The sequence below is a fragment of the Pollicipes pollicipes genome, unplaced genomic scaffold (assembly GCF_011947565.3).
Source record: "Pollicipes pollicipes isolate AB1234 unplaced genomic scaffold, Ppol_2.1 Scaffold_3087;HRSCAF=3621_pilon_pilon_pilon, whole genome shotgun sequence".
NCBI classification, from domain to species: Eukaryota; Metazoa; Arthropoda; class Thecostraca; order Pollicipedomorpha; family Pollicipedidae; genus Pollicipes; species Pollicipes pollicipes.
The window spans coordinates 846,075-865,876 of record NW_023596225.1 but is presented as its reverse complement, the minus strand read 5'-3'; the positions used below and the strand labels follow the sequence as shown (position 1 = coordinate 865,876).

The 19,802-nt window shown below is 54.0% G+C and overlaps 1 protein-coding gene across 1 annotated transcript; it reads left to right on the top strand.

Annotated features, from left to right (window-relative positions):
* The first annotated feature begins 11,490 nt into the window (after positions 1-11,490).
* On the top strand, positions 11,491-19,024 carry LOC119089671 (4-hydroxyphenylpyruvate dioxygenase-like protein). The gene is made up of 7 exons (XM_037212464.1): positions 11,491-11,599; positions 14,026-14,223; positions 14,729-15,186; positions 15,533-15,690; positions 17,125-17,276; positions 17,648-17,766; positions 18,260-19,024. Exons 2-7 carry the CDS (start codon positions 14,050-14,052, stop codon positions 18,423-18,425), a joined length of 1,227 nt encoding a protein of 408 aa, XP_037068359.1. The 5' UTR covers positions 11,491-11,599; positions 14,026-14,049; the 3' UTR covers positions 18,426-19,024.
* The last annotated feature ends 778 nt before the right edge of the window (positions 19,025-19,802 follow it).

The window sequence follows — 19,802 nt, the reverse complement described above, 5'->3', positions numbered from 1 at the left end:
TTCTCCGCCCCCCCCCCCCCTCGAACATTTCCTTCGTTGGCGCGGAATCCCCTGCCAGTACAGGACCACCGCTTGGCACTTTAGTCCCTAAGCGACATAGAGGGCCGCTTATTGACTGAGGGCACGACCGATGTCAGTTGCGTGCCCCTGTCTTGTCTATACTTGGAAAATGGGCCCTCAGGCCCAGACCGACACAGAGCCTTCTGCTCGATACTGCTGGTACCTTGCCGACACAGGGGCTCTCATCGATTCAGAGGGGTCTCAATCAGCGCAAAAGACCCTCTGACTGGCATTTCAGGGTCGGTCCCATAATGCGACTAGAGCCTTCGAACTTCCAAAGTAGGTCCCTAATCACTGGTTCCGAGTGGCCGGAAATCCCCTCGGGATAAAACGGGGGGGGGGAGGGTAGGTGCCCGCTGTACGCCCCTCCCTTGCCTGCGTCACTGTTTCTCTATTTAAACAGGATGACATGGACAGCTGTGGCCAGACCAATACGTGTGCTTTACTCTGCACTGTGCTTGAGTCAAGTCAAGATGTGCTTGAATTTTGGGAGAAAATGTGTGAGCTGAATATACGGGGCACTAATTTAGGCTTGGGCATTCATATCTGGAAATTGTTTTAATTTGTGGAAGTTGACACTGGTCAGTTTGATCAAGGAAGTCAGTTTGATGCGACGTACCTTGCATTTTTGGCAGCTTTTGATGAGATCGTTCAAAAATACTCTTTACGTTGAGGCAAATTTCTACGTTGTGACTTTCAGGACAACATCCTTAGAAAAAGAATGACAGGAGCCAGAAATTTTCATACTGACACAAGATGGGTAATCAAACGATTTGCTGTCTCTATCTAAACTAACGTATATCTCTTTCTGGCTTCAGCCCTGTCGGTAGGAGCAAAATTTGCCGGGAGACGTTAATGTCGTCATGCAAAAATTTACATCTTACTTGAGTTCGTATAGACAAGAGGATTCAAAAACTTCATTTCTCACCTGGTCGGAAAAAGTACCCAAATTCCGAATTTCCAAATAACATTCGCGCTCTGACATGCACCGTCCCAAACGCAGAGACATATTATCACTACTCGTAAAGCGTTCTCGCCACACGAATTCCGGCGGCTCAAACTGAATAACACACCACTACTGTCATACAAAGCAGCTGTGTTTCTGCGGCCTCGCTTGTCAGAGTGCGTATGTATTTCTTAGCCTTGTGCGATCACGCTATGACAGTGATACTAAACGCATCCGGTCACCCGCAAACTATGAGAATAATCACCTTCAAACGCCATTGTATTTTGCCCGCTACGCGATGGCATGTCACCAATGTACAACTTAAGCAATTACAATGTGAGTAATTTCCAAGTGAATGATTCATTTCAAGCAAAATAACCACCATCTGCACTTTACGTTTGGGCGTCGTTCAATTGCAGTATACCTGGGTGATCCTGTACGCTCTGTTTCATTCACTCTTAATGCTATTTTTCGCTTTCATTAGATCAAATTTTATCGCTGGCGTACTTTATAATGCACCACACGACAACATGCCACCAGGATTGAATAAAATATGATTGGGTCGTATTGCGTGGATGGACATCGGCAGCTCCCCACCCCCACCCTCCACTCCCGTCCCCCCCCCCCCGCCCCATTTTCGGGTATCGTCTAATCGCACTAAAGCTGTGGAATCAAGTGCTATTGCAAGACTCGCAAGGAATGATTGCAGCTTTCATCTTATGAAAAATGGTTAAATAATCACAGGGTCATATGAGACAAAGACGTGCCGGTAGCAGGGTCCAGCTTTTGTGAAAAATTATATCGTTCTGAAATGGTGCTATCAAACAGCTTACTGCAACCATCACCGTTACAAATGAAGAGATCGATTATAACTTGTTGCGTAAGTTGTTGAAGAAATTTGCGAGGAGCATCATGCGCACATACAAGATAGTGCTAATAGCCTTATCCCCGCAGAAAGACCGGAAGAATGAAGAGACAAATGGATTGATATTTCGGCCGCATGCTTTTATCGAAACGAATATCAGAAGCATAGTAACGAATATCAGTAGTATTAGTGACGAATATCGGTACTTACTGATATTCGTTTGACAAAGGCATGCAGCTGAAGTATCCATCCGTCTATCTTTCCATTCTTCTGGTTATTCTACGGGGAATAAGGCAATAAATACTGTCTTGTCCATACAGATGTCTTTTTACCGGCATCGCGCTTGGCATGTCAAGGTTCGACACACCACACGGATGTAACAGTACACCTTGAATTAATCATAATCCAACACCTAAACGCCACCAGCTGTGTCCGTTGTTTTTTATGAGTGTGTCCTGCTTTTACACTAAAGCACTGCTATCAAACACGCTCGATCCCACTCGTAGAGATCTATTTACTCTGCTAACGCCATCGTACTTTCTCCCCCACGCAAGACCAGGCGACTGACCTTAAATAATACGAGGTAAAGGAGTCATTTAACGTAATAGACGCCTGAACTTCGGTTGATTTTTGGTCATCGTCTCACAGAATTATCTGGTGCTCTCAAATTCACATCTATTCTATAACGAGCGTGTTTCAACGTCACATCTACTCTATAACTCTTTGATTCTTCCTTACCTAAATTACTGCTGCTTGGTTTGGGGCATAAATTATGCTTCTCAACTAGATCGATTGGTAATTTTGCAAAAAATGGCTGTGCGTCTTATAGAAAATGTGTATCCTCCGCAAAGCTCAGAGCCAATCTTTAAACGATACAAAATTTTGAAACTATCGGATATTGCTAAATCTCAAATGCTAATTGTGATGCACACATTTTTGACTTCACAGCTCCCTGCATCATTCGATTTAATTTACAATCTCTACGAATCCAATGGCATGGATATGAGGCGAGCAAAACATTTAGAACAACCTTTCTCTTATCGTAATTTTAGACTATTTACAGCATCCTGTCTTGTCCCCAAGCTGTGGAACGACATTATGGTTTCATATTTTCCAAGAATAGCTGATATCCCTGTATCGAAAACCATCGTTAAGAACATCATCCGCAAGCATTGTGAACACATATTAACGTAACAAACATATTTGAAGATATTGCCATCCTTGTGTTGTACATATCCAACGCACTTCATATTTGACCTCCTTCATGTTTCATAATCAATTTCTGATATAAAGTCATGCACATATACCCAAATTCATGCCGCTGGCTCCGGGAGTTCTCCCAGCAACAAGCTCTGCTTAGCTGGGCGGACTCCCTGGAAATCCAGCTCAAAACCCAGCACAAAAATGACCAGGTATTTGCCCCCCCCCCCCCCGACTTGTGACTGTATAACTGTATAGCTGTATATACTAACACGGGGAATTGAGTGGTTGTAGATTATTGGGCGGTTGTAGCGGGCTGTCATTGGCTGATTTTGGCTAATGACTACTTTAAGCCTTTTCATCTATGATTTTTCCCTACCTCTCACATAAAAAAATCTGTTGAACATAGTCACAGCGTTCGCATCTAACTATCTTTAAAGCACTGCCGTACATTGCGCACCACTAGCCGCCAACCTGGCTGCATTGAAGGAGGTCAGCCGGGTGGATAACGGGGTCATGTCAAGTTAGCATGCCGGGGCGACCGGGCCCGGCTTTTGGGTGTTTTGCAAAGACGCTTTATCAGTCCTTCATGTACACTCGGCTCCACGTATAGAGATTAATTTCAACTATTTTTTAACGCAGTCTTGAAAACGCGACAACGGCCCACGAACGTTTCAATAATGCAATTTGTTGGGGTCATTTTAGGAGAAAAGAGACGGCGACGGCAGCGCTAAATTGTCGGGCATCATCGGATTGCAATATGTCATCAAGCGTGGTCTGTCAGACTTGCAGGGACCGATTACAACTATTTGAAGCCACCGCTGTGCATTGTGCAACAAATCCCGATTAGCCGCCTCCATAAATAAACAAGCAGCAAGGGGGTCTAATCAAAGACCTCGCCGATGCCGGTTGGGCTTGAATTTTCGATATGGCGCGATGACCTTAAAACGACGCTATCTAGTGCGTTCAGTATTGCTCGCAGAGACCGAAATTAGCCATTGATAAACAGTGTCATGCTTTGTGCACCCCACAATTCTAGCCTACCGACATTACGTATTTCCACGAGAAGCTGCCATTTTGAGAAAGTAGTCCCCGGCAGCCACGCCCAATTTTCCGGTATAGACCAATTACACTGAGCATATGCGTTCTCCGGTATAGACCAATTACACTGACCATACGCGTTTTCCGGTATAGACTACTTATACTGAGCATACGCGTTTTACATAGCAGTTGTATTACATGTTATTAGCACTGATGAAATTTCCAAAACCAGTACCATGTCGTAGGATTTTGATCAGCGTGACCTCTAAAGGTCCAGGAAGCCTTTTGCTTCGAACAAGTATCTAGGTTCAGGGCGACTCATGAGGAAATGGGGGGGGGGGGGTGCCTTAGACACCAATGGAGGATTTGGCCTTGATTAACCTTATTTGACCCGAAGGTCGAGCCTATGAACATCAGATTCGGATACAAGTGAGTTTACATACAGACCAACACACCCTGTGAATTTGTTGTCTCTTACTCCCTTACTTTTTTTTAGACGTCCGTGGGTCAAATTGACCTTCTTTACCCGAGCGAAGGGCATTCAACCGGCTACCCGGGCGCGTTTCAGTAACGAACCACTGGCGACAAACTTTATCTAATCAGTCTTGTCAAGATAGCAGACAATAGTTTGTTACACGGTACTTTCCTGCTCTGGGAGGAAAAAGTTCAATGAAATCCCAGTTGTCATCTGCCAAGTCGCAACGCTCCCTCCCATCTCGTGCGTAGGCTGCACTGCGGGGAGCGTCGGGGAATCGCATTGGCTTCAACGTTGTACTATTTTCCAGTTACGTTCTAACTCACATCGCTCATAAAGTTACGGAGCAAAGCGCTAGTCCACGGAATGCGTGGTCTTTGCTCGCGTGGCAATGCACGCGCTGCGCCACTCTTCCTGCATCCCTATTTGTACAACAAAGCTACACAAATTCAGTGAGAAAACCTACATGCGCGGACTTAACACGATGAGGTGATGCAGAACACCCTAAGATCCAAGCAATTAGGTACTGTGCATCAAATAAGGTGGATTGTTTAATGCATGCAGCCCAGGTCGCCACTAATTAGATACCATTAAGAGAAGAATCGCCGTCCGCCGGTCTCCACACTTAACGATCCTTCCTTGGGCTGCGCGATGGGATATTGATCCACATACTCTAGCTATTCACATTCCCTAGTCCGCCACAGAGGCAACTCTGACACGACAAATCTAGCGGCGACTCTGAAGTTATAAAATCGCTCCATGACGTGATCATACAATGACGTGTTGATGAACACATGCAATAATTAGTTTTTTTGTTGATGAGGGCCGCCTTTTGCGCCTCAAATCACATCAATGCTTCAAAGTCAGCCTTTTTCCATTATATTTAATGCCTGCCCAAATATCTTTAAATGTGAGACAATGCTTTCATTTCCATTCAAGGTGCAGCTGTCATTGGATGTGATGACGACCGCTTCGGCGTTGAATGTCCGTGGTAGTCGAGTCGATCAGGCGTCGGCGGCGAACACGACGGTGATTAGCTCCCATGAAACTGACTTCGCTGTAACGTGCGGCGCATGAAATAATGAGTGGTCGGCTCAGAGGATGTGGCGCGGCGAAGAGGGGCAGAGCAGATGCTTCACACTGCCAACGAGTATTGAATTCCGCCGGAAGCATGTCGGGAGTATGAGCGAGCACTCTCGAAGGACGTAGATGATGAGCGACTAGTCCCATGTGAAGAGCGGTCACAGGGGGTGGTGAGGGGAACGACCTTCGTGATGCAACCGGCGAAACGTTAAGTATCGCCAGAGATGGGTTCCGCAGAAGTGAACGCCAGCCTAGATGTGCATACAGTTGATGCGGACGTTTGCATAGAGAACATCCGAGGTCGGGAGATCTGAAAGATCTAATCCGTGAAAGAAGATCCGAGGATGGTGCAGGTGCGCAGGAGACGTGGCCTTGCCAGATCTTTGTGACGCTTTCTTACAGATCTGAGTCATCAGTCGCTGCGGGGCGCACCAAACTGTTGTTCGGCAGGATCAAAGGTGCTGCTTGACCGCGCTCCGTTTCTGCATGAGCGTTGCGCCATTGTCATGAGGAAAATGCTGAGCATTGCGCTTGACAGGGATGAGCGGATAGATGTCGCCACCAGTCAGTACGTGGACGACATCTTGGTGAGGATGTCACGAGTGCAGATGTTTGCAGTGAAGGCCCATCTGGAGCAGCATGGGCTGGCGTGCAAACCTCCTGAGCGCACAGCAGGCGGAGCCCATGTGCTGGAGCTTACATTCGGGGGGAGGGGGGGGGGGGGGGGGGGGAGCGGCACGGACTGGTCTGGCGGTGAAAGGAACGCAACATCGAGCTACCGTCGAAAATGATGACGCAGGTCCTCTTCTCCATGCATGGTCGACTAACCAGTCACTTCTCCGCCTATCGCTGGCTGCGTGTGGCGGAGTCCTACTTGGAGAGACGTGCTGACGCGATGTGGGGAACGCCTGGAACGACGCGGCAATTGATCATGAGCTGTACGCCATGGTCTCGGAGCCACCAGCGTGTTGCATGCAGCAGCAGATTCTGCCAGAGGGAGATGGGACCATTAACGCAGGCTTTCCGCATATGCTCGTTTCAAGTGATGATGCTGACGATGATGAGGTACAGCGTGAGAGTGGTAAAGTTGGGGTTTAGGCTCTTCGGAGCAGCACGAGAGCGGGGCTTCGTTCACTTTAACGAAGTATGGTGAGCCATAGGACCACAAGAGCCCAAAAAATGATCGGCGTTTAAACGCAGGGAATTCCAGTGTTAAAATGCACGTGCAGTACAAATTCAGACCTTATCAGAGCCCCACCACTAGAAATGGCACTGCTGGAGTCCGACTGATTTTCGCACAGCTTACGCAGGGAAACCAACAATTTTTGTGTCATGGCTCATGCGTTTTCAATGTGGTACCTTGCTCAATAAGTGTGTGAGATTGAGAGAAGCTGCCCGAAATGAATGAATGAATTAGGTCCAAAGCAACCTATATGTATGTGTTCCTTTGTCATATCTTACCTGCAAAATCTTACCCGTTAAACCTTATCGACCAAACCTAAACTTGTTTAGTGAATTTGATTTTATAGTGTGCGGGAGATAGTTAAGCGGGGATTAACGTGAAAAGAATAACTGGTTCGAAGGTACGTTATTGCATTCAATTTGGTCTTGAACCGGGACAATGTTGCCTTGTGCGCTGGCCCAGCACGCCTGCAACGTCACGCGTGGTGGTGAAGCATGCATGCACTTCGACGCCGGGTTCGAGGAAACTCAGGCAGGGCCAAAAGAGGCTCCGTGTGTATACAGCTGGGTGGCCGGGAGGTCGGAAAAATGAAATCTTACATGTTTGGCACCCTTAGCAGGTGCCTCCAAGGACTAGTCCAAAAACCGATCGGATGAAATCAGTTGAAAAAAAACAAAAAAAAAAACGTGTTTGTGCGGCGTAGCAGTGTTACTTCGAGTGTGGTGCAAACCAGTTGCCATCATCGCGGAGAAGAACTGCAGCTCGTTAAGTTGTTACAAATGTGCATAACTGCGGTGCGAAACAGAGGACATTTGTAGAGGCATTTGACATGAGGCACAAAGCAACAAGCGGGAGATTACGCAAAACTGTTGACACTTATCAAGAGAAATTGCTGGAAGTGAAAATTCCCAGATCTATCAGTGAAAGTTCAGGTGCAGTATGCACACGCAGGGAAAAAGTGCTAAAAAATTCATCCATGTCTACATCAAGTCCAAAGATTTGGCTGTTGGTGCCCAATCAAGTGTAAAACAAATTAAAGTTCCCAAACATGGGTCACCCTCCTGAGTATTTTGGTCTTAGGAATATTTTGCATCTCCTATCGACGCTTAATGGAAAGGTCCCATGCAGCGAGGTGGGGAAGGGGCGCAGTTAAACACTTGCACCGAAGTTTAGGAACTGTTAAACACCTGACAGGATATGTAAATATACAATGCCGAGAACAACATCAAATTCTGACGTCACGAGATGTTTTGCAGCTGCACTGATCACATTGTTGGTCGGTGAACAGATCAATGATTGGTGCAGTTAAAGAAATGCTCTACGGAGCACAGCACGGAGAAGCACAGATTTGTGTGTTTCACTCATAGCTTACCCGTCATGCATATGCATGTTCACTATCGTTCTACGAATAATCCTGCGTTTTCTTTGCAATTAACGTGGTTTCACCTTGCTGTTTCACCCATATTCGTAAGCATATTTTCATATTTGTGACAGCTGATAAAATCCGCAAAATGGAGCAACACTTCAAATTCAAGTTCAAAACACGCACGAACACTGAAGGGAATACGCAGCTACAGTCGTCATCAGTCCTGGGGACGCACGTTTCAGTTGCAGTTGCATCAACCCGTGTAACTGCTCGAACAACCAAACAAATCTATGATGGATAAAACAGCGCAATGCATTGAAACGACTTAATTATACAAACCCCACGGTGTAGAATTAACGGCCAAGGAGTTGGATGTCCTTGTTTTACTTTTGGTATTTACATCAATCGAGATGGACAGGTGATCAGTGACATAGCTCGTTATAACCGACGACTTTGTAACTGATGATATATGGCTGCACATGTATGGCCGTCATTGAAAAACAGTTTGTCTCTAACTACGTTACTCGGATGAATTGTAGCTACGCAAGGTCGATCAAATGCCTTCTTCATTTGTATGTTGTTCCGGTCCCGGAGTCCCGGTCGATTTCGATGTCACGGTCAGGGTTCCCAACGGAGTGAGCCGATCTCGCCTATCACCCGATACCGGCCGATCAGCTCATGCCGTGTATGATCCGCCCATGCTCAAATTCGATTTGGGACGATCTAGAAGAGATCCATTCGTCTGAACAAAAGATCGGTCTTCGACTGCGTGTCGGTCTATGATAACGATTGAATGCACCATGTTTTAAAAGAAAATTTCGGCAAAGGTGAAGCTACAGTACCTTATTCACTTTAAATGTCGGCGAAAGTGTGGTGGTTAACGCGTCTGCGTAAGCCAAGCTCTGTGTTTGTTTTAAACGCGTGTGCGTAAACTACTAGGGCTTTGGAAGACCAGAGATACGGGCTTTTACTCCCTGGGGTGCCCGCCATTGCTGCCAAGGTGAGAGGCAGGCGACACCATATAGATTTAGCAGCTTAGTGCGTCGTAAAGTCCCAATAACAGCGACGATGAATGTTATATTGACCCACAGTTGAGCTGAATACATGAATCTATATTTCCGATATGATTGTCCAAAATATTACACGCTGTAAGCTGCTTCGCATGTTGAAAAGTGGAGTTGGTAACATCATCGCGTATTCTCACCACTCATAGTTCATTGTTTGTAAGCCGTATGGCTCTAAAGCTTGTAAAATTTTGTTTCGGTTATATATTTTCCCTAAAATTTCCCGATCAAATTTGAAGCGGATGCCTTGCTGAAATGGACCTATGCCTGCTTGAGCAGTGGAATGAACCAACTGCGACCGGCCCACTCGCACGTAATGGCCGGCATTCGGCTGCCCGTGAACAAGTACAATTGCGCGCGAAGAGTGCGACTGCGTGCAATGAATTGGGCTCGTGTAGAGGTATCAGCCGACATTTTAACTCACTTGTTTGATTAAGGTTTATTCGGGCCACCGCCCATAAGGTCTTACGGAAGGCTGGTGGGCCGGCCAGAGCGGACATCTGCAAAGTTACGGCGTTCAATAAATAAAATATTTAGTCTTGTGTGGAGTGCGATCATGTTCACATCACGCCATTGTGGCATCACTATCAGTCCGCAATCTAAGTCCTGCATCGACTGACATGACATCTTTTAGACAAATCACTCACCGACGGCGCATTGCTGCCTGGGGCCGGCCTGTCCGTAGCGTGATGACCGGCGTTCGGCGACCCGGGACAAATACCTATAATCGCGCGCAAAGATTGCGATTGTGTGCACGCGATAGTGGTGCTGTAGGACTATCAGCTGCCACTAACATACTTGTCCGACCGTGGCATCCAGTTTTTGATCGAACACATGGCAACGTCCTCCATGCCGGCGGACTGGTCGCAGCGACAATTTAGAAAGCTATGGCGTCCAACGTAGAATAATTTTAGTCGTGCGCGGCGGGACTGACTGTGTACATGCAATGTTATTGCGAAGGCACCTTCGGCCTGACAGCGGAGGCACTTTCAGCCTGACAGCGGAGACACTGTCAGCCTGACAGCGGAGGCACTGTCAGCCTGGCAGCGGAGACACTGTCAGCCTGCAATGTAAATTGCGTATCGGCCAACTGCCGACATGACGTTTTTTCTTCAAATCACCCATTCACGGAGCACTGATACCTGCAGACAGCAGGCCCACCGCGGGATGCCAGGCTTTCGGCGGCACGGGACGAATACTAGTAGTAATCGTACGCGAAGAGGTGCGCACCTCTGCGCTGTGTGCAGGTTTGTCCTAATGCAGGTGCGAACACGCACAGTGCGTTCGTACCTGAACGCACTTTGTGTGTTCGTTTGCCCTGCAAAAGCTTCACGACATCAGCTTTCACGACAGCACACACGCCCGGTTACGTCATCCATTTTAATTTGGTCAGCCCTTCGACAGCGCCGCACTCAATGCTGATGGGCCGCCCGCAACGGCAGGCTGCAAAGTTACGGCGTCCAAATTAAAAACACTTTAATTCCAATGTGATGAAATCGTGCATGGCATGTGTGACCATGTGAACGTGTGCCCATTGTGCACTGCGCTCTTATGCCGTGTGGACGTCGGGGCTACGAGAAATTCCAGTGTGTGGTGGGCGTTCTGGGAGTGCAATTTTTCTGAATTGTTGCGCAAGTGTGGTATGGCCAATAAGGTGGGTTGTGTGCACAGTGCAATACGCTAATATAGCAGGTGCGTCAGTGCACCGCTGCGGCGTAAAATTGCGCAACAGCTGTAATGGTTTTGCACATAGGATATTGGTATTTAAATACGGTTGCCGGTCTTCGAACGGATGTGGCGAAGCGATCTATGAATAATTGTCGGTACGGCTTATTCGACTGCATGACTAAGCGTACTCCTCCCGTCCACGTGTGCTCCATGTGTACCCCACCCCTCCCGTCCGCGTGTGCTCCACGCGTACCCCACCCCTCCCGTCTACGTGTGCAACCACCGGAAGACCTTGGTATGGTTGCATCAGACAAGTGTTGATTGTGATCAGCGCCCGAGCCAAGCAGGAGTCGGGTCGCAAGACTGTCGGTGACCAGGTCGGGCGGGGGAGGGGAGAGGAGAGGGGGCCGCGCTGCTCGACGCCGATTGGTCGACGCGGCCATCGACCGGCTGGGAGTCAGCTGATTCGCGGCCGGCCGCGGCCAGGCCGGCTATACTTAACCGGGCGGGCGCCGGCGGCGGCGTCTGTCGTGGGGCCGCCGCGCGGAGGGGAGAGCGCGGGCGGATCGGTGTGGTTACGCAACGCGCCCTCTACCTGCTCAGCAGCTCTGAGCGCAAGCTCAGCTGATCGTCCGCCGCACAAGACAGGTGAGACCAGACTACCCACATTTGGCTGCTGTTGGACTGCGGCGTTAGGCGTATTCGACTTGTTTGTCCCGTACTAACGCGACCTTTGGCTGCATCGGCCATGTTCTGGCGGATTTCCGGTCCTCGCTTGCATGACGTGATCCGACGTACCTTGGAGGCCTTGCGTAGCCGCGGGTTCGTTACGGTTCAGTGCACTGGCGCAAGCAGGAACCAGAGCGATGTCTTCCAAGAAACAGTGTTTGTGTTATTTCTTTCCAGCTGAAGCCCTTAGTGTTGTGTGCAATTTCCAGACAGTTGGAAACCAGTGTGCCCCCGGTTATGGCGCCCCTGGCAGCAGATCACCTTGGTAGAGTATACCTAACATGCCATACATTACCCTCGGTCTTGGACCGTGTGGGGAAGAGACCCCTCCCCTGTCGTAGTAGCTTGCGCATGGTTAAGAGGTCACGTGACTATAAGTTCCGGAACGAATGCTCAAATTGGGTCTGAACTTGATATGGCTAACATGGCTGAGCGTTTGAAAATATTAGGGAGTCCGTGAAATGGGCTGGGGACATGGATGTGCAGAGAGTCCGGCCCCGTCGCGGTTAGGGGTCCTGCACGGCCAGGACTCTGGTACCGTCAGGGCTTCGGTGCGATCAGGACCCTGGTACAGTCAGGGCTCCGGTACGGTCAGGGCTCTGGTACGGTCAGGGCTCTGGTGCGATCAGGACTCTGGTGCGGTCAGGACTCTGGGACGGTCAGAGCTCCGGTACGATCAGAGCTCCGGTACGGCCAGGACTCTGGTACGGTCAGGGCTCCGGGACGGTCAGGGCTCCGGTGTGGTCAGGGCTCCGGTACGATCAGGGCTCTGGTACGGCCAGGACTCTAGTACTGTCAGGGCCCCGGGACGGCCAGGGCTCTGGTACGACCAGGACTCTGGTACTGTCAGGGCTCCGGGATGGTCAGGGCCCTGGTACGGCTAGGACTCTGGTACGGTCAGGGCTCCGGGACGGTCAGGGCTCTGGTACGACCAGGACTCTGGTACTGTCAGGGCCCCGGGACGGTCAGGGCTCTGGTACGGCCAGGGCTCCGGGACGGGCAGGGCTCCGGTGCGGTCAGGGCTCCGGGATGGTCAGGGCTCTGGTTCGGCCAGGGCTCCGGGACGGTCAGGGCTCCGGTACGGTCAGGGCTCCGGTGCGGTCAGGGCTCCGGTGCGGTCAGGGCTCCGGTACGGTCAGGGTTCCGGTGCGGTCAGGGCTCCGGGACGGTCAGGGCTCTGGTACGGCCAGGACTCTAGTACTGTCAGGGCCCCGGGACGGCCAGGGCTCTGGTACGACCAGGACTCTGGTACTGTCAGGGCTCCGGGATGGTCAGGGCCCTGGTACGGCTAGGACTCTGGTACGGTCAGGGCTCCGGGACGGTCAGGGCTCTGGTACGACCAGGACTCTGGTACTGTCAGGGCCCCGGGACGGTCAGGGCTCTGGTTCGGCCAGGGCTCCGGGACGGTCAGGGCTCCGGTGCGGTCAGGGCTCCGGGATGGTCAGGGCTCTGGTTCGGCCAGGGCTCCGGGACGGTCAGGGCTCCGGTACGGTCAGGGCTCCGGTGCGGTCAGGGCTCCGGTGCGGTCAGGGCTCCGGTACGGTCAGGGTTCCGGTGCGGTCAGGGCTCCGGGACGGTCAGGGCTCCGGTGTGGTCAGGGCTCCGGTGCGGTCAGGGCTCCGGGGCGGTCAGGGCTGGGGCTTTCTCTCAGTAATGGACTCCGGTTACCAGCCTTCAGTGAATGGTCGGTCTCCCCTGACTTTTGGGGGTGATGACTGCGCTGTGATAACATATGTCCGCCGCCTCCTGAGTGATCGAGCTGGCTGACGACATTGAACAGCAACAGTTGACCCGTCTCAACATTGGGCCGTGGACTGTAGCTCGCCATCTCGCACAGTTTTAACTTTCGGTATCCGATCATGTCACGTGGGAGGGGGGGGGGGGTTCAGTCCATGTCACATGGGATCGAGGGCGGATTCAGTCCATGGCCTGGGGGCGGGGGCGGGGGGGGGGGCGGCAAGTCCAGCTTGGTGGGAGCGAAGTACGCAAAATATGTCAGGCTTTAAAATCCAAACTCATCCTGTTTATGCTTTTTATCGCAAGAGATGCTTCAAAACTTACTCCTCGTAGTCACGTGACTTATATGTTTTGAAAGTTCGAAATTGCCATAGTTGCCAGACCTGTTGTCGTATGGGAAGGGGGAGCGTATCTCGGTTCGCCCGATCGCCTCCTCTCTCTCTCTCCAGGATCCGCCCTTGCTTCGGATGACATTACGTGATGATGATGATGATTCTGAATGAACCTGACACGATGCGAAGCAAAGAACCGGTCCGACCACCCAGCTAACACTGTCTCACCACTCTGCTAAATAGATCTGTTGGCGACGTTGATGTCCTGTGCTGCAGGCGGCGAGCGGGGCTCCCCGGACGATGGCGAGTCTGCACCACGTGGAGGTGTGCACGGCCAACGCGGCCCGCCTGCTGCGCCTCTTCACGGGCGGCTTCGGCTTCGGCTGCCTGGGCCGCCGCGTCACGCCCCGCTGCCTCCAGTGGGTGGTGCGCAGCGGCCACGCCACATTCGTCATCACTCAGAAGCACCGGCAGGTGAGCGCGCCAGGCCCGCCGAGTTTGTCTCCCGCTTGGTCACGTCCCGCCTACCCGCCTAGAGGTGTGTACGCCCCGTCGGACGTGGTGACCAACCATGGTTTGACGACACCTTCCACACTTTCCTTGCGGGTGGGCCCCACTAGCATAACTTTTTGACGTTAGCCATATCCATGGTCCATGAATTACGTTCCGTATTTTATGCCATTTCACCCCTCTCCGCTGGCGCTGGTCTGACCCAGCCCCCCCCCCCCCCCACCCCCACCCCTCTGCGCTGATTTAGGTCTGACCCATCCTCGTGCCCCGCCAGATGCGGGTCTTACCCGTCTCCTGCTCCGTGGGCTCCTGTCTGGCCCAGCCCTCGTGCTCCGCCAGGTGCGGGTCTTACCCGTCTCCCTGCTCCGTGGGCTCCTGTCTGACCCAGCCCTCGTGCTCCGCCAGGTGCGGGTCTTACCCGTCCCCTGCTCCGTGGGCTCCTGTCTGACCCAGCCTCGTGCCTCGTCAGGTGCCGGCCGACGCTCCCACCGACGCGCGGTTCGCCAGCGGCGAGCCGTGGACGCTCTTCTGCTGCGCGGACGGCCCCCATCGGCGCGACTCCGTCTTTAACGTGGCGCTGAGCGTGCGCGACGTGTGGCGCACGGCCGAGCGCGCGGCCCGCGCCGGCGGCCGTCTGCTGCAGCCGCCAGTGCGCGTGACAGACCAGCTGGGCAGCGTCGAGTACGCCGTGGTCGGCTCCGTCTGCGGCAACCTGGTGCACACGCTGCTCAACCGGGATCGCTACACGGGCGCGTTCTTGCCGCGCTTCGGCAGCGGGGGGAGCGCGGCGACGGTGGAAGACGACGGCGCGGGGCGCGACGACGAGCACGTGGACCACGTGACGCTGACATGCCGCCGGGGGGAGAGCACGGCGCTGGTCGACTGGTACCGGCGGGTGTTCGGAATGAGGAGGTTTCGACTGAACAGGTGAGCGGCGTGGTGGTTCATCCCAGGCCCGTTCGCTCCCGGCCCGTTGTTCCATCACGAGCATTGGCGGACCCCATTGGCGTGTTCCACAACGGCAACTCCGGCGGCATGTCCGAATGAGAACGGTGAACGTGGGAGGAACGCCGTCACCTGCGCGCCGCTGTCCTGCAGACTGAGCTGCTCCGGGTGAGCCCCCTCCCTCTCCCAGCTGGTACGGCAACCCAGCCCCTTTCACTCCGCGGCGGGTGAGACCGCACGAAGTGAACGAAGCAGCCCGTCGAGCCGACCACGGCAGCACCGTCCGCGTTGTGCGCGCTCGCCGACCGGCCGGTGTGCTGTGTTCCAGTGAGGACAGCGAGGCGGACGGCGTGCGGCTGGAGGGCGACGTGGGGATGGCGCTGAAGGCCATGGAGTACTGGCGCTGCGCGGAGACTGGGCTCAGCTCGCCGCCGACCTCCGACCGAGAGCCGACGCTCAAGTTCGTGATCGCCGAGAGTCTGCAAGGTGAGACCCTGCCCCCGGGAGGCGGCGGTCGCTGGTGCGGGAGGAGTGGAGGGCGGCAGTCGCTGGTGCGGGAGGAGTGGAGGGCGGCAGTCGCTGGTGCGGGAGGAGTGGAGGGCGGCAGTCGCTGGTGCGGGAGGAGTGGAGGGCGGCAGTCGCTGGTGTTGGAGGAGTGTTGCACAGGGTGGAGGGCGGCAGTTGCTGGGGTGGGAGGAGTGGTGCACAGAGTGGAGGAGGGCAGCTGGTGATGTGGGATGAGTGGAGGGCGGTAGTCGCTGATGCGGGAGGAGTGGAGGGCGGCAGTCCCTGGTGCGGGAGGAGTGGAGGGCGGCAGTCGCTGGTGTGGGAGGAGTGGTGCGGAGAGTGGAGGGTGGCAGTTGCTGGGGTGGGAGTAGTGGTACACAGAGTGGAGGAGGGCAGCTGCTGATGTGGGATGAGTGGAGGGCGGCAGTCACTGGTGTGGGAGGAGTGGTGCACAGAGTGGAAGAGGGCAGCCGCTGGTGTGGGAGGAGTGGTGCGCAGAGTGCAGGTGGGCAGCCCCTGGTGTGAGAGGAGTGGAGGGCGGTGGTCGCTGGTGTGGGTGGAGTGGTGCTCAGAGTGGAGGAGAGCAGCTGCTGGTGTGGGAGGAGTGGTCCGCAGAGTGGAGGGCGGTGGTCGCTGGTGTGGGTGGAGTGGTGTGCAGAGTGGAGGAGGACAACAGTCAATGGTGTGGGAGGAGTGGTGCGCAGAGTGGAGGATGGTAGCCGCTGGTGTGGGAGGAGTGGTGCGCAGAGTGGAAGTCGGCAGTCGCTGGTGTGGGAGGAGTGGAGGGCGGTAGTCGCTGGTGGGGGAGGAGTGGTGCGCAGAGTGGAGGTCGGCAGTCGCTGGTGTGGGAGGAGTGGAGGGCGGTAGTCGCTGGTGTGGGAGGAGTGGTGCATTAAGTGGAGGGCAGCAGTCGTTTGTCGAATTTGCTCTGTGGACGCGGTAATCCGTGGAGATGAATTTATCCCTGTGACCAACAGACAAGTGGCACGTGTTGAAGCCTCATTGAAGTGTGTTTAGCCATCGTGGCAGGTAATAGTTGGTGTACGCTGTGCAGTTACCATCTCTGTCTGTGCATGTGCCTTGACATCTATGGACGAAAAACTCTGCTCTCCCTTACTGAGGGTAGGTGTATACCCTGCCTGACACCGCTTTCACCCAACCGATTTGTGAACGTTGCCTATAGTCTACAAACGTTCGTCATACAGCACGCACAGCATAGCGAGTAGAGCCCCTCTCGCGCGATGTCGTCCACTTGTTTTCTTCTCTGGCGCGCAATACCACACGCTAACACACACTATGGTTTGCCCGACGTAGACTGGCTCGTGGTCAGCCTCGCTGACGAGCGCGTGCCCTCCCCCACAGACGGTTCGCTCGTGGTCAGCCTCGCTGACGAGCGCGTGCCCTCCCCCACAGACGGTTCGCACGTGGAGACCTTCAACCGTGAGCACGGCGGTCCGGGCGTGCAGCACATCGGTCTGCACACGCGCCACATCGCCGGCCGAGTCGGCGAGATGGCGCGCCGCGGGGTGCGCTTCCGGAAGCCGCCGGCCGCCTACTACAGCCAGGTGCGCGCCGGTGGGGACCGGCGGCCACGGCACCCGCAGCGCCCAGATGGTGCCCCCTGTGTGTCTAATGTCAAGAGTTCCGTGGTCGCCCAGGGTTCCCAGGTTCGAGGGTTCAATGACCCAGGTTCAAGGATTCCGTGGTGACCGTGGTCCTTATTGGTAGTTTACAGTTCGGTTGGATGGATCCATTGAGGCTAACTGCAGGTCATTGAGCAAGCGAACCGTCCCTGGCGGGGTGAGGGAGGCGCAGCCAGACAACATCAGGGCCGACAGATCCACGCACGCCTTGCTGAAAATGTAGCAGCTTCGGCCGATCCTACGTGTGTGGTGTGTTGCGTTCCGGCCTCATTGCATGTTGTTTCTCTCGTCAGACGGGTAAAGGTGACGAGATATCTAGAGCGGGCGTCTGCGGAGACGAGCTGAGGCTGTTTCAGCAGCTGGGACTCCTGCTGGACTCCGAGGCCGACGAGGACTCGCACATGGGCAACAGGTGGGCGGCCGCGATTGGGCTCATCGCGACTCGCGCGGCGGCTTCAGATCTACACCCATATAGGCACTACCTATCACTGTTTATGGTGACGGTCGTCAGACTGATGAGACATGTCGGATAGTTGGAGGCTACACATACAGTATGCAGCGATGTCCCGGGAAGAGTAGAGGTGAGACTGATAAGACATGTCGGATAGTGGAGGCTACACATACAGTATGCAGCGATGTCCCGAGAAGAGTAGAGTAGAGTCGTGGGGGCTCAACACCGCTCAGCTTTTTAGGTCATATGGCGTCACCTGTGCCTCTCACCCTGGCAGGAAGGGCGGGCACCGCGGGGAATCGAACCCCGTACCTCTGATTTCCCAGACGCGCAGTGGTCCGCGCAGACGCGTTAACCACTGCGCTGCTGGCACCCTTAGAGAAGAGCGACCCGCGGCCGCCGATCCGGAGACGGCCGGCCGGCGCTCTGAACACCGCCCCACTCCCGCTGGCAGGTACCTGACACAGGTATTCAGCGAGCCGCTGTTCGAGGAGGACACCTTCTTCATGGAGGTGCTGGAGCGGCGGGGAGCGCGCGGCTTCGGCCAGGGCAACATCACAGCTCTGGCGCGCTCCATAGTGGAGGACCAGCGCCAGAGGCGGGAGGCGGACGCCTCATGACCGTCGGCCCGACCCGACGTAGGCCGCCTAGCTCAGTGGACAGATGACCGTCGGCCCGACCTGACGTAGGCCGCCTAGCTCAGTGGACAGATGCTTTACATATCAAAGGTGTGCGTCGATTGGACGAGCGCTGAACTGGACGTTCTGTCCTGTTCAGAGGGGCGCTCCACAACGGGGACTGTCGGTTATGCAGAGCCGCGCTGCCGTGACTTGTGTCTCAGTCCATCACCCCGATCGACACAGGTCTGCTGTCGCATACGATGTGACCTTGGGATGCTGCTGTCTCCGACAGAGCCCACGTAACCCACGTCCCGGCCGGGCTGCACGGCGCCTCTGAGAGACGCGGTTCCCCAGAGTAGTGCGCGTGTCTGCGTGACCGATAGACGCCGATTCCACGTCAACAGACTCCCACCAGCCAGACAGAGAGAGCTGCACGCCCTATGTACATGCACGACAGCTCACTGCCACATGGCTCGCATGACAGGTGTGGCGATTGGAGGCAACTGTTGATCGGGCTGTGCCTTCATAAAAAAACGGCAGTCGCTGCAGCTGCACGGCCGTGTAAAACTCCGCTCCCCGGAGTGTCAATACACCACCCATCGGATCACACCGGTGACTTTGGTCGTCACATGAGATTCGTGACTGGAAGAATGTGCCGAGGCGTACGGGCCGGGTCTTCTCCCACATTCGGCGCGTAAGCGCGCGGCAACACCGGCGCGTCCGCGTGAGGTCCGGCGATGCTGAACGCCCAGCGGACGGCGACAGTTTATGACCAGTTCCGCACACTGCACACGTCCGCAGACCCAGTCGCATCGACGACAGCCAGTGGTCCACTCGCCACCGATTTCGGGGGTTAGAAATAACTCGTGCCTGGCATCATCTGCAGAATCTAGGATTGTGAACGTCTACCAGAGCGTCGTTTCCTGGTAGAACGCTGTTTGTGCTGTTTCCTATAACCTATAACATGGGACGCCCCCGACTGTAAATGCGTCTGTGCAGAGCAGTACTTGGGTACAGATGAAAGGCGTCCTGTTGTGAGGGATACCTGGGCCGAGAATGATGGATCGGTTTGGAATCATCGCGTGTACATCCAAAAGACGGCTAACGCATCCTCATGTATTACCGATTAAAACAACGAAGTCTCCGAGCGGAGTGTGAGTCAACGACTATTGGAATCACAGGCGTGTTGCAAACTGTATTCACGGCTCCAAATCAGAGGAACGGCTGGAACAGTTAACCATGCTTGCACGGGCCCGTGAACGTGCTAACCTTGTACAACATATTTACAAACGTCACTGACGAGATTCAACTATCACTGAAATGTTCTGGCAGCGCTTACAAGGTCCCGGTTCTGGCGCCTGGAGCTTCAGTTGTCCA